Source organism: Balaenoptera physalus (assembly GCF_965194825.1).
Source record: "Balaenoptera physalus genome assembly, chromosome: 19".
Lineage (NCBI taxonomy): Eukaryota > Metazoa > Chordata > Mammalia > Artiodactyla > Balaenopteridae > Balaenoptera > Balaenoptera physalus.
Window position 1 is genome coordinate 32495664 of NC_138900.1, and position 14874 is coordinate 32510537.

The following is a 14874-nucleotide window of genomic DNA, read 5'->3' on the forward strand; positions in this document are numbered from 1 at the left end:
CCATATTCTGACACAATGAGAATATTCATTCAAGACACTATATCAGAGAAGGAATCTGCAAGGTGGTGGAAGACTGTTTCTTCTGTTAAGATTCTTACATGCTGTGCAAATTTCTCTTTAAAAGAAATGCAAGGCCGATAAGCACATGAAAAGATGCTCTATGTCACTAAACATCAGGGACAAATCAAAGCTGCAATGAGGGGCTTCCCTGGTGGCGCAGTGGTTGAGAATCCGCCTGCCAATGCAGGGGACACGGGTTCGAGCCCTGATCTGGGAAGATCCCACATGCCACGGAGCAACTGGGCCCGTGAGCCACAATTACTGAGCCTGCGCTTCTGGAGCCTGTGCTCCACAACAAGAGAGGCCGCGATGGTGAGAGGCCCGCGCACCGCGATGAAGAGTGGTCCCCACTTGCCGCAACTAGAGAAAGCCCACACACAGAAACGAAGACCCAACACAGCCATAAATAAATAAATAAATAAATAAAAGAACGTGAATTTCAAAAAAAAAAAAAAAACCGCAATGAGATACCACTTCACACTTATTAGGATGGCCTTAAAAAGGAATGAAATTCTGACGCATGCCTTGAAGACATGCTAAGAGAAATAATCCAGTCATGAAAAGACAAACACTGTATAAATCTACTTATATGAGCTGCGGAGAGTAGTCATATTCACAGAGACAGAAAGTGGAATGGTGATCACCAGGGGCTGGGGGGAGGGTGGAACTGGGAGTTATTTTTCAATGGGTATGGAGTTTCAGTTTGGAATGATGAAAAAGATCTGGAGATGGGTGATGGTGATGGTTGCACAACAATGTAAACGTACTTAATGCCACTGAATTGTACCCTGGAAAATGGTTAAAGTGGTAAATTTTATGTTATATATCTTTTAACATAATAAAAAATGTTTTAAAGAAATATAAAACAATTGCCACAAACCAAATTTAGGTTCCTTTGGGTGTGAGTTTTGCCAGAGACTCCTGGAGCTGAGGGTAAAGATCAGCCTGGTTGCCTCCGTGTTTCTTGCTGAAACCGTAGAAACAGCCTGGGTCTGGCCCTTTAATGCCAGTCCCACCAGAGGGAAAGCCTTTCAGCAGAAGCCATGAACATGCACATCGGGAAGTCAGGCGGGCAGACCCTCTCCGTGGAAATCAGCATGTATTTGAAGGTTTTAGTGCCCGATTTAGCCTCACTCGGAGGTGACCTTCTACACAGGGCCAAAAGAAAAGTGATTTCTTTGATCGTCCATCTGACCCCAAACTGACCTCCTGAGCTTTTTAATTCATTTTAAATCATGCTGTTCTGGCCAAAGTGACTCCAACTCTTAGCAAAGAATATTTCACGTTTTGACCAACAATTCTTGGCTGATTTCAGATCTGTTCACTTGAATAGCAAAAATAAAAAATCTGTGAGTTCTTTCTGGGTCCTTCTGATCTCAGGCAGCAGGGAGGGAAGGTGAGGGAAATATTCATATGTGGCATGAAGCTTTGGCAGGAGATGAGAATTAGAAAGTCCTTCTTGCTTGGATGTGAACTAGTGCCCATTTGGGCCACTTCTAAGGTAGAGGAAAATGGGTGTGACTCCAGGGCAGGGACGCAGGTTCGCTTTTCCTCGGGTCAGGCTCAGCATCTTCCCAGGAAGGAGGATGTCACCATCTTCTGCATCGTTTATGATGTTTTTGGCCGCAAGTAACAGTAAGTCAACTCCAGCTGGTCTAAACCGTAAAGAGAATGCAGCCTCTCACATGACAAGAGGTGGAGTGACTTCAGGGTCGGCAAAACAGCAGCTCAATGTCATAAGCAAGAACTTATGCTCCGTCCATCTCTCTACTTCCTCTGTGGGCACAAGGTGGCTGCCGCAGCTTCAGACACCACGCACACACACCAGGCCACGGGAGAGAACGCTTTCCAGAACCCACCCTCCAGCCCTCAGCTGACTTCCCTCTTATGTCTCATTGACCTGAATTGCATTACACACCAATGCCTAAACTTTTTCTGTAAAGGGCCAGGAGAGTAAATATTTCTGGCTTTGAGGACATGCGTTTGGTTGCAACTACTCAGCTCTGCCAAAAAGTAGCCAGAGGCAATACATTAACAAACGAGGGTGGCTGTGTTCCAATAAAACTTTATTTATAAAAACAGGCAGGCTGGATTTGGCATATGGGCTGTAGTTTGCCCATCCCCACTCTAGATCAGCCGTTCTGAAACATGCCACAGGCAATTTTTTATTAATTTATAATAACAATGCTTATTGGTGGCTTATTCTATTCTTTGCTGGCATCTAATAAAGGATATTTGAGAAGTTCTAAGTCATAGCATTGAACGTATGATCACCTAATAGACAGGCAGATTAAGAGAAGACAGCAAAACCGGGGCACCAAATAAAATGAGAATAAAAATTTCAAAGTCCTTCTAATGTCCTAATGAGCATCAAAGTAGACACTAAAGGAAGAGTCAGAACTCAGTTAAACCTTGTTCAAGTTACTTACCAAATTTAACATTTACAAAAATGTTTAATTACATTTAGGGTTCACTATAATCCCCTTGGAAGTCCAAATTCCAGTCTCTAGAAACTATTTTCATATCTCCTTTTTATTCCTCCTGTATTGAAAGTCAAGACTGAAAAGAACTCAGTCCAAACACCCAAATTTTACAAATGAGGGAATGGAGGCTCAGAGAGAGCAAGCTACTTTCCCCAGATCACACAGCCACTCAGTGCCAAAATTAACACCCAAACCCAGGCTGTGGTAGGTTGTAATGTTGTTCAAAATATCTGCTGTCCCTCCCAAGAGGTGGATTATACAACTCCCTGCAGGGACAAGCTTGACCATGTGCCTTGACATGCCCCCCTCCCCCCCTCAGGTGGAGTACATGCCTCACCTCCCTGTTGAACTCAAGAATGGCCATGTGACTTGTTGCCCATGAAATGTGGTGAAGTGGCACGTGGCACTTCTGATTGCTCTGCCAGCCTGGGCTGCAGAATGAAGAAGATAGACAGCACAGGCACAGATGACCCATGATGGACATGTCATGTGGACGGGAAATAAACCACTGAGATGCGAGGCTGTGTGTTACCACAGCACAACTGAGCCTAATCCTGACACAGGCTTTACAGCTCTGAACACTGGGCTCTTTCTCACCTGAAGAGTCTCAGGTTTCCAGCAGTGCTACATGGGACTGAGGAGCGCACATTCCAGCACCCGCCTGCCTGCATTCAGATTTCACTAGCTGTGTGACGTCGGTCCAGGGACTCTCAGTGTCTCAGTGTCATCATCAGTAATATGAAGGTAACACTGGTACCTTCCCCACAGCAATACGGTGAGGATTCAATGAACTCAGTCTGTGTTTTGAGGACTACAGGCACACCTCACTTGATTGCTCTTTGCTTTATTGCACTTGACAGATACTGCGTTTCTTACACATCAAAGGTCTGTGGCAACCCTGCATCGAGCAAGTCTCTCAGTGCCATTTGTCCAACGGCATTTGCTCGCTTCTTGTCTCTTTGTCACACTTTGGTAATTCTCACAATATTTCAAAATTTTCATTATTACTGTATTTGTTATGGTGATCTGTGATCAGTGACCTTTAATGTTACTATGATTCACTGAAGGCTTGTATGAGGGTTAGCATTTTTTAGTAATAAAATATTTTTTCATTGACGTACTTTTTTTTAGACGTAATGCTCTTGCACATTTGGTGGACTACAGTATAGTGCAAATATAAATTTAATGTTCACTGGGAAACCAAAAAAAAATGTGTGACTCACTTTATTGCAATATTTGCTTTATTGCCATGGTCTGGAACCAAACCTGCAGAATCTCCGAGGTCTGCCTGTACTGGCTAAACATTGGTTATCATTATTCAACATACTTTCTCCCTGGCCAACATTTCAGTGACAATAGGGGCGGGAGGGGAGGGCTCCCTGAGACCAATCCATGTCATTGCACATGCAAGCAATAGTCATCCCTCCGGAAGTCACTCTTTGCTGGGTTCCATCCTGACAACCAACACTGTCCCGGCTACAGGATGAGGGGAACGGGCATGAGGGGCTCTTGTGGAGGGGTTAGGAGCAGGGTGCTAGAGTCAGACTGGTTAGGGTTCAAATCCTGCCTCTGTTTTTTCCCTTTGTACATCTATAGCTAAGTTACTAACCACAGTGAGCCGCAGTTTCTACCTCTGGAAGATGGGAATAATAAAAGCGTCCATCATGGTGTGAGGTGAAGAGTCAATGAGATTACTCATGTAAAAATGCTTATCACGGTGCCTGGCACATCACAGGGGTGAGTCAGGATCGGTATTCTCTTCTGGACAGTACAAGCCCAGGGGAGCATGGGCAGAAACAAGTAGCAGGAGGTGACTCATATTTTAGTGCATCGGAATGAGCCACAGGGATCTTTGTAGCCTTGGCGCCCTCCTGCCCTCCTGGAAACACCTTCCTGAAATCATAGACTGATTGTCTAGCTGGTGCTGAGTTGGTAGAAAACAAAGCATCCTCCTACATCACACAGCTGGCATGGATTTCCACGAGCAGCACAGACTGCCTGGTCTGCTTGCCACATGGGGGAGTCACTGGACATCCATCCACCAAAATGAAGACCGCACTCAGCCTGGAGCAGCTGCTCCAGAGCCCAGTGCATGTGGGTTTGAAGACCTCAGATCAGCCTCACATACTGTGATAAGGCAAGAATCAGGTCAGGACAGTGAACCGTTCTAAGATGCACTGTGTCCCTTCACAGGGAGATCTGAACTTGGCATGGAGCTGCCGTAAACGGAGCCCCCTCACTCGTGGCCTTTTCGACCACATCCTTCTTGCTCTGTGCCCTCTGCTGATGGCAGAATTGCTGCCCAACTACCTTAGCCAGGGCCTTAATGGTCACCAGACGGGGAGCTCTACTTGCAGCCAGCTGTGCCTGCTTCACCTCTGGTCCTGCAGACACCTGCCCAGGCCTGGCCAGAGGAGAGCTGGAGACTGATTTGTTGGAAGCACACACCACAAGCCCAGCCTTTGAGATGCTAGTGGATGGCTTGTCTGCCCTAAATCTCAGCCTCTCCAGATTAAACCCTTAACATGCAAATATACCCTGGGAGTAGGGAGATGGCAGGTACCTGCCAGGATGAGTTCATCATGGTGTCATGCACTCATGTCACTCACTCCTGAGTACTATGTGCCAGGCTTGCCTTCCTCCATGTTTGGAAGGATAGGGTGAAGGATGGGACCAAGACTGAGAAGAGGTGGGGCGGGGGCTTCCCTGACCATGGCTGCCCCATGCCACTCACTCCTGGGCTGCTGGGACTATGTCTTTACTGCCTCCGTCATAGCAAACTTTGAGGCTGGAAAGAAAGGTTTTATTTGGGAAACGCTGTGGAGGTTTGTTACTGAGTCAATGGAGAAAGCAAAGAGGGTCTGTGAGAGTAAACAGTACAGAACCTGGAATATCTTCAGCAAAATAATTGCAAGGCAACATTTCAGGGTAGTTTAATTTCCTACTGCATTTTAATGACCAATATAGAAGATATAAAAATGTAATTTACAGAAAAACTCCAACATTTTGTTTCCCTGGTTATTCTAATGGAGCAAATGGGACATACAATATGATTTTTTAAAAAAAAGTTTTCACCCAACACTGTAATCAATCTTTCATGCTACAGATCTGTGTAGTTACTGCTTGTCACACACTCCAAATAGATGTGAATGGGAGTTAAGCAGGAAGAAAACTCTGTTCTTTTCCCTTCTGATAACAAGGCAGGAAACCTTTACAAAGTCCATCCTTAGGCATTTTTCCGTTCTGTTTGACCAGTTTTTAACTGAAAGTTACAATGGTTCCATTCCCAGGCACTGAGGTGGTAATGATGGGGACACATGAGGGATGGTTGGGGTTTTAGAAGGTGAGGGGCAGTTTTTTTAACCCACAAGCTTCTTCTGCCTCTGTTCATCACCTAGGACCAGACCCACACCCTCCAAGTGAGGTCAGGAGGCACGTGCTGGGCGAGGCAAGGAAACAACCTCCACCCCAGCCCTGCCTGTGCTCCAGGCGTGGGAGGGATGGTGGACCAGGGCTGCCCCCTGAGATAACGGCCCCTCCCCCTGCAGGCACATCTGACTTATCTCACACAGCCTCCTTTTCCTCTAAAATCCGCTGATGTGGCCCCTATGGGGACCTTTACAGTCGGACTTTTTTTTCTGCTGCTAGTAACATCGCAAACGCAGAATCTAGCTTCTCAGCAAGGGCTTCAGGCTTATCAAACTCGACCACCTGAAAGTCAGAGAAGAAGAGCTGAAATTGTCAGCAAATATCCACCCACCACAGAGCCCAAACCATTGAAACCTCTGGAGAGGTGACGCCAACTTCCTGCACTTTCCTGTTTTCCATGACCAGGACATTGTCACAGTTGAGGACCGTGTTGAGGCGGTGGGCAATGGTCAACACAGTGCAGTCTTTGAAGACATCTTTGATGGTGCTCTGAACAAGGGTGTCGGTCTTAGAGTCCATGGAGGCAGTGGCTTCATCAAGGAGAATGATCTGTTGAGGAAGGAGTGTTGTGAAAGTCACACCAAGCCAAAGCTCTACCTAGAGGGAAACTTATAGTCTTAGCTCAATTTATTAAAAAAGAAGGGTTGAAAAGTAATGAGCTAAGTATCTGTCTCAGAAAGTTAGAAGAAGAACAAGAGAATAAAAGTCGTATCACGCCACCTTCTTCTTCCTCAGAGGGACTTGCTGGAGAAAGAAGGTTGTATCTTCTTTACTCCCCTTTTTGTGAATGGTTTATTCTAATCCTACAAACCAGTAAGAAGAAATGCCCCATGGTCTTTATCTACTGTACTACATGAGTTAGCATGAGATATAATAACAGTACTTGTTATGTTTCCTACTGCTGCTATAACAAATTAGCACAAATTAGAGGCTCAAAGCAACACAAATTTATCATCTTACAGTTCTGGAGGTCAGAAGTCCTAAAGCCAAGGTATTGTCAGGACTGCATTTCTTTTGCAGGCTCAAGACAAGAAATGGTTTTCTTGCCTTTTCCAGCTTCTGGAGACTGCCTGCATTCCTTGGCTTGTGGCCTCTTTCTGGCATCACTCTAACCTTTACTTCCATCATTGCATTTCTTCTTTCTTTCTGACTCTCTCTCCTCACCTTATAAAGACTTGTGTAATCACACTGGGCCGAACAAGGTAATCCAGGATAATCTCCCCATCTCAAGATCCTTGACTTAATCACATCTGCAAAGCCCCTTTTTCCCAGGTAAGGTAACATGTTCACAGATTCCGGGTATCAGGACATGGGCATCTTTGGGGGGCCATTATTCTGCCTGCCACAGTGCTGGTTTGCCAGTCAGAGGGCTTGAGTTCAGCTCTAACTCTGCTTGACTTTGGCTAAATTACTTGACTTCCCCAAGGCTCCATTTCTTTGTCTGTAAGAGGGAGTTACACCTTATCATGAACACGAAATGCAAGGACAACACATCAACCACTCAGCGCTGTGCAGTGCCACAGTCAGGACTGAATGCCTGCTTGCTCCCTTGCCTGTCGTTAACACATGTAGAACGCACACACGATGGGTTACACTTTGATCAGGGTTCAGAGAATGGGATCTCTAAAGCAACAGCAATCCCTTCCCCGAAATCAGTAAGCAAAGATGGCTAAGTCACTCAGAAACATGAGTATAAATTTTACAGTCCTTATATCCTGGCATTCTGAAGGCCTTCTTTAGTATCCTGAGTACTGTTTATCAGGCCTCAGAATCATTCAGGGACAAAGGGAAAAAGTTGAGAGGCAGATTTCTCAAACCCAAACCACTTAGGAGGACAGAGAGAAAACCTAAGCAAGACCTCCCGGGGAAAGGCCCAGGGGAGGCAGGTGCTATTGCTGTAAATGGCTGTTATTTTTCAATTTTTTTCCCCTCACAACTTTGTCTTAAGAAAAAGTGATCGGTTTTTAAATGGCCCAATTGCTCTCTCTTTGTTGAAAGACAAACGCCTGGCTCTACCTCTTGGATTGAGTGGCGCTGCAGGAAATATCCAACATTTGACCAATCCATTTTCCACGCTGTTTCCTTACTTTTGAATTACGGAGAAGCGCTCGGGCCATACAAAGCAGCTGACGTTCCCCTACTGAGAAGTTTTCTCCATTTTCTGTGACTTCTGCCTGTAATTTTTCCAGGAGTTTCATTATCTATAGAACGCAGAGAATGCCATATTTGTGCCGATGATCTATAAAATTGTCCTGTATCCTCCATATTGATTGCCCCCTTCTCTCGCATTTATCAGCTGGCTTTATTTTACTGCGGAAAACAAAGTGCAAAACAACAATCATTTCAATATTGCGAACAGGCACCAGGGAAAGACCAAGGAGTAGGCAGTCATTAATAATTTAAAATCACAGTGTGATTCATAGAACCCCGTAGACACCTTGCCAAAAGAGTACAAATGATGCACATATGGCTCCAGAGAAACACAAACAAGTATAAATGGCTTTCGGGATCCTTATTTCTATGCATAAAATGGAGATGGGATGGAATTTTCTGGTCATCAAGGAAAGGTAAAGACAGGGTCTGATTTATCTAGCATGACAAGTCAAAGTGGCTTTGGGAGATGCTCACCTTGGTACCAAGTCCTGGGAAAATAAAATTCCCTCTGGGCTGCAGAGGTGGCCACACTCACCTGCTGACCCCAGCTGCAGCTCTTACAGGACAGGGTTCCGTCTCACAGATGGTTCATTCCATGCCATGCGCGCTCATCTTCCCAGAGTTTATCTGCTTCAATAAGCAAATGAGGCTATTGGCAGAGCAGTAGGGCACTTCATCTGCTCTAGAGTCAGATGGGCTTGGGGTCAAGTCTCCATTCTGCTACTCACACCTGACTACCCTGAGTCTTAATTTCTGCATCTCTAAAAGTAGGGGTAGGAGTACCAACCTCAGAGGGTTGTAGTCAGGACCAACTGAGATAATGTATGTAGAGATCTTGACTGAATCATCGCAGTGGCCTAATAAATACTATCTATTGTTGCATTTAACAAGGAGTAATAAGGATTGACATATGTGGTGCCAACAAACAACTGGCCAAATCTCAACCTGAGCCAGATGTCTGGGGCACTGGTGCTGGGAAACGGACTCACCCCGGACAGCCCCAGAGACCTACAGTGTCTGTCATGAATGTTCTCTCCAGAACCTGCCAGAGCATCTCATCGCTGTGACTCCCAAAGGGATCCAAGTTGTACCTGCAATGAAGGAAAGGAGAGGAAGCTGAATTTCTGAGGACGAGAGGATGGGAGAGCATGTTTTCCACAGCATGAGGAGGAGAGCGGGAGGTGATGTGTGATGACGCCGCAGCAACCAGAGCAGCACTTAGTCCAGGGCACTGGTTCATGAAATACCAACCTCAGGCCGAGAGACCGAGGACCCATGACTCTGGGACGGAGCAGAAACCACCAAGGCGGGCAGACCACCAACCCTGCCAAGAGATAGCTCCGAGTGAGGCACTGGGGAGACACATTTGGTCCTCTCCGTGGCCATGTGCAGCAGAGCGGATCTGACCTTATGCAAATTCTTGGCAGAGAGAGAAGCAGCGAGCAATTCCACCTCCCGGTGTGTTCACTCTGCCTTCAGAGGCAAGAGCTTTATCTGCAGCTCCCAGGCCTTGCAGAGGTTGAGCACCTTTACGTGCAGGGTGTGAGTCTAGCATTTCAAGACATGGAAGGTCCTTTTCATTCACCTCTCAATACAGCCCCCTACTTCATCTGGTGCTCAATGGGGGAATGTCCCTCTTGTTAGAGGGGCAGCTACTACACTGGGGCAAGTGAGTAACTGTGGTTTTCTCCTTGTGCTTTGATGACAGATCTTGAGCCCTGTAGAAGTTGCAACCCTACTGTTCTTGGACTTGAGCAGTTTCTGTTCACTTCTTCGTGGGAGTGAATTGACGTACTTCCGAAAGGATAGCTACATACGTAGAATAACCATTTATTTTATCGTGCAAACTGGGGTAATTTAGGGAGTGGCCACTGCTAAACCTGATAGGATGCTGAAACAGGCATAAATCAGGGCTCTCCAGGGCCAACTGGGATGTCTGCTCACCCTGCACATACGCATCTTGTGTATTTGTAATGTAGTTTATAAAACACAAGTAATGTTCAGGCCCCTAGTCCTCAGCTCCTCCCAAGGCTTGTGAACATCTCAGGACAGGACGGCCCCAGGCCAGCCACGGCGCGGGTGCTTCACAAAGCTCTTGTTGGTCTGATTTCACTATCCAAAAATAGGGATGCACAACGATCAAAGACAGCTACCTTACTGTACCTACAAACAGGACAGGATCCTGGGGGATGACAGCTTGGTTCTGAGGTCTTCGCAACCAACAGTACAGATACTCGTGCCATCAGTGAGGGTTGTGCCACTGGCGGCCTCCACCAGACGAAACAAGGCCATTCCTAAGGACGACTTGCCTGGGAACGATAAATGCAACAGCAGCAAATCAAACATCAGTTTGTATTCCATCATACCTGAGTATCTATCTAATCAAGGGAATTTTTAACGCAATGAAAATGACATTGTGCAGACAGAAACCCCACTCTGCAGGGGCACTCAGCTACCCTAATACAGTTAACCTGTCCACCCCTGCAGGGGCTATTTACACATGACTCATCCTCTGGGCCTCGTCTCACCAGAATGATTCTCATTTAATTAATTCAAAAACTGATGTGTGTTTACTTCCGACTCCACACATCCATCCAACCTGAAATCCTAATTTACAGTAAAGAGGTGTCAGGGAAAAAACAACCAATCCACCACACATGCACATCACCCTCTGTTGTGATTTAACTAGCATGCCCAGTGGAAATGCAAAGAAAACAACCTGAAAGAAACACAATCAGAGCTTGTCCTCACTAGAACCTGTTCTTCAAACAATCCCAACTGTCTGCCCACTCTGCACGTTCAAGTTCAGCCCGTTGAGAACAAGGGGAGTGTTGTCTCTATATCTCATCTGATAGTCTCTGAATGTTATCTCCCCGCGGCTGGGCCAGTCGTGGGGACAGGTCCCTACTTTGAGGGGGTGAGTGCATTCAGGAACACAGGTCTGAAAAGCAGAATAACAAATGATGGGTTAATAGTCATTTGCTTTTCCATTCATTTCATTCATTCATTCATTCACTCACACAATTCTAGGTACTGGTATTCATGCTGGTGAACTAGGCCAGTAAGGACACTGCACTCCAGAAACTCACACTGCAGTGGGGAAGTCAGATAATAAACAAGAAGAGATGAGAAATGAAGACAATAAAACAGAGTATTGTAATAGAATACACAATGTGTGGGGTGGAAGGGGTAGGCGGAGTAAAAGTTACTTAAGTGTTGAGGAAGGCATCTGTGAGGATGTGACATTCAAGCTGAGACCTGGAATGCTGAGAAGATGCCAGCTACAGGAAGATTCATTCCAGGCAGAGTAGACAGCTAGTGCAAAAGCCCTGAGGCCAGAATGAGTGTGGGGACTTCGAGGAATAGAAAGAAAAGTCGTGTGGCTAGAGCTTAGTGAATAGAATGGATGACTATAAGGGGCAGCTCATACTGGGCCTTGTGAGCCTGGGCAAGTGTCAGCAGTGTGACCTTGAAGCTGTGTGACACATCCAGACCAAGCCTTGAGATTTGCAGAATTCGATCAGATACAATTTCATTATCTGCAAGAGTCACTGTGGTGTTAGAAGCAGGAAGATGACAGTAGCACCGGGTGTCAAGTTCAGAGTTACTTGGAAAAGGAATTAAAGTTTTATAAGAGCCCAAGAAATGCAAATCTCCTCTAATTAAGGAGGAGAGCAACTTGACTGCATTATAAGACCAACCCGTCCTCTGAATTATAAAGTCCCTGTTAACCAGGAGAAATAGAGTTCCCGTGTTCCCCATTAGGGTCACTGACCAGCCCACATCGCTGGTCGATAAGCCACCAAAATTAGCTGAGAAAATAATTGTATTCCTAGACAGTGAGTATTTTTAATCCCTAGAAGATTTAGAATTAGTAATAATAATGTTTAAGAGAAGCAGAATTGGAATAGTAGTATTTTTAAGTTTATGGAATCTGCATATTTGGTGCTTTAAGTATTCATAATGTTAATAACATTCAGGCTTGTGATTCTAATTTGAAATGTATAATTGAATAACTTATTTTAACATGGTTTTAAGTTTAAAAACTTACTGTTTATATACAGTATTGGGATTGTCATGAGAACTTAAAGCTCACCATATTTACAAGTTTAATTTATTAGATTTATATAACCTCAGGAAGGTTTGTTTGTTCAATCAGATTATCGAGGTACTTAAAAAGGAAATGGAATGCATTAAATTTTAAAATGCAGTTTAAAATGTTTTAAAGTGTTTAAGTTTGTAAAAGGGGCCAAATGCTGTTCAAAGGCCCTTAAAAGTGATTGCTTGAATTGGCAAGACTGCTTTTCAAAGAATAGCAGGATTTGTAAGGGGAACATAAAAGCTTTTAAAGAAGAGGAAGACTGGTTTTTTCAATTTACAATTTTAGTCAAGTAAATATTAATTTTTAGAAACTAAAGTAAGCCCCTGAATTCTCTCTTCTGTGTACAGAAACTGTCCTTGAGGAAATTTTTTTAAAAAGAACCTCTCCCTCATCATCAAGGACTTTAGACTATATTGTAAATATGGGTGTTAAGAAAAGGGGTTGTGGTCCGATTTCAGTTTTTAAAGAGATCCCTTTCACATGTAAAAAGATCAAATACCTAAATTCTGCCAGAGTTAACTGGCTCCTCCTCTTGCACTGATTTCTTACCGAAATGTACTCCCTGAGCAGCTCCACGGAGGTGAACTTGGCCTGGGTCTCCGTCCCTGTCCGCACACACACTTGGAGCAGCCCACTGAGCTGTGGAGGGGCGACAAGCAGCCACAGTCAGAGCCCTCCCTGCCTTCAGGGCCGGCTTGTGAGTCACCCCTCCCGTCTTACTCAGGACCACACCAAAAGCAGGCCTGCATTCCCAGCCAAGTGCCCAGATGTAAAGACACTCCTGTTGGGGTGTTTTGCCTTTAAACACTTCCTTTGTATTTAGAAACAAATGGTAATTATATTCTCCCTGGCACTCCAGATGGTCAGAGTCATCCCACTACAGCAGCACCGCTCAGGCACAAGCTTCGTGGTTGGAAGGGTGGGGAACTGCTGTGAGCAGGAATTCTCCCAGGGCCTCTGCACTGCTGGAAACCCAGCACTTGCGGCCACCTGGTGGGGTCCTGCACCTCTGTGCCCTCCCCGATTACCCCAGCTGCATCCTGGAAGCACCTGAAACCCAATCACCACAGATATCAGAAGTGGAAGAAAACCATCAAGCCCATCTGCTTGCTTCGGACATGAGAAAGTCTAGGCTTAGACGGTGGCCTTAGAAGGTCACCCACCTTAGGCCAGGATCCCCCAGAAGCCTGAGGTTTGAGGGCAAGCAGGTTGAATGGAGGTCCCCCCCAAAGATATTCCACATCCAAATCCCTGGGACCCTTGAATGTTACCTCATTAGGAAAAGGGTCTTTGCAGGTGTAATTAAGGACCTTGAGATCAAGCTGGGTTACCTGGGTGGACCCTAAATCCAACAAGTGTCCATATAAGAGAGAGAGGAGGAGGAGATATGAAGGTGGGATGGAGATTGGAGGGATGCAGCTACAAGCCCAGGAAGCCAACAGCCACCAGAAGCTGGGAGGGACAAGGAACAGAGTCTCCCCTAGAGCCTTCCAAGGGAACATGGCCCTACAGACACCTTGATTCTAGACTTCCAACTTCCAGGACCGCAAGAGAATACTCTTGTCTGGTTTTAAGCCACTAGTTTATAATTTGTTACAGCAGCCCTAGGAAACAACTCCAGGAGGTGGACCCAAAAAGTCCCAGTAGGAGCTGGGAGAACTGAGGCACAGAGGAGGAGAGTCCGGATAGGCTTCACTGTGCGCAGCTGAAGCTTGACGCCCCTGGGGGTCCTGGGAGTCCGCACAGAACACACCTGACTTGTCCCGAGGGCGCTGTTCCGTCTCCACTAACTCCCTGCAGGCATTGCTGGGGCGCTGGGAGGACCCCCCATATCGCAGGTGCAACCTGCCTCAGCCTTGAACCGAGCACCTTCCCGCAGCAGTGGGAGGCCAGCTGGCCTGCCCTGGAAGGGCGGCCACCAACAGCACCTGCCTCGGTCGCAGGGTGGGCTAGCGGGCCGGAGGAAGGACCAGGTCTTCCTCACTAGGTGAGTAGTGACTTGGTGCCGGCACAGTCGGGGCTGGTTTCCCAGGGGTGAACGTGCTAGACAAGACCCCTGCAGCCCCAGGGCTTGCATTCTAGTGGGCCGGCGGGATGAGACATAGGCGATTTCAAGAAACCCTAAGAATGTCAGTTATATGGGAAGATGTGAAAGAGGGGCTAGGGCTGGGCTGGGGGGTTACCTTAGTTGGGGTGATTAAGAAGACGGTGTGTGCTGAAGCATTCATGATAAGAAGTCTGCCAGGCAAACCCTGGGTAGCAGCAAGTGGCCTTAACAGGAAGGAGGCAGTGTGGCCTGAACAGGTGGATGAGGTGAGAGCAGACCCTCCGAGAGCTCATCTCAGTGGGCCTCCCTTGCTGCCGCCCAGCTTTACACATGCCACTGGCTTCCCATTTCTCTTAGGGCACTGGCTCTCAGCCGGGGTGATTAGGCACCCCGTCCCCGGGACATTTGGCAATGTCTAGAGACATCTTAGGTTGTCACGACCTTGGAGGCGGGAGATTCTGCTGGCATCTCCTGGTTAGAGATCAGGAAGACTGCTGACATCCTGCAACACACAGAACAGCCCCTGTCAAAAAGGATTATCTGACCCAAATGTCCACAGTGCTGCAGGCGAGAAAGCCTTTCTTAGAAGACAGGTGACA

At 46.4% G+C, this 14874-nt stretch overlaps 1 protein-coding gene across 1 annotated transcript in view; it reads right to left on the minus strand.

Annotated features, from left to right (window-relative positions):
- Positions 1-5471: 5471 nt before the first annotated feature.
- Positions 5472-14874, minus strand: part of ABCC12 (ATP binding cassette subfamily C member 12) — a 75453-nt gene continuing 66050 nt past the window's right edge. Inside the window, 9 exon segments of the mRNA XM_082437734.1 lie at positions 5472-6254; positions 6357-6521; positions 8060-8173; positions 9139-9217; positions 10280-10322; positions 10325-10435; positions 10878-10890; positions 10894-11067; positions 12778-12867. Coding sequence (XP_082293860.1) covers positions 6162-6254; positions 6357-6521; positions 8060-8173; positions 9139-9217; positions 10280-10322; positions 10325-10435; positions 10878-10890; positions 10894-11067; positions 12778-12867 — 882 coding nt within the window. The 3' untranslated portion in view covers positions 5472-6161.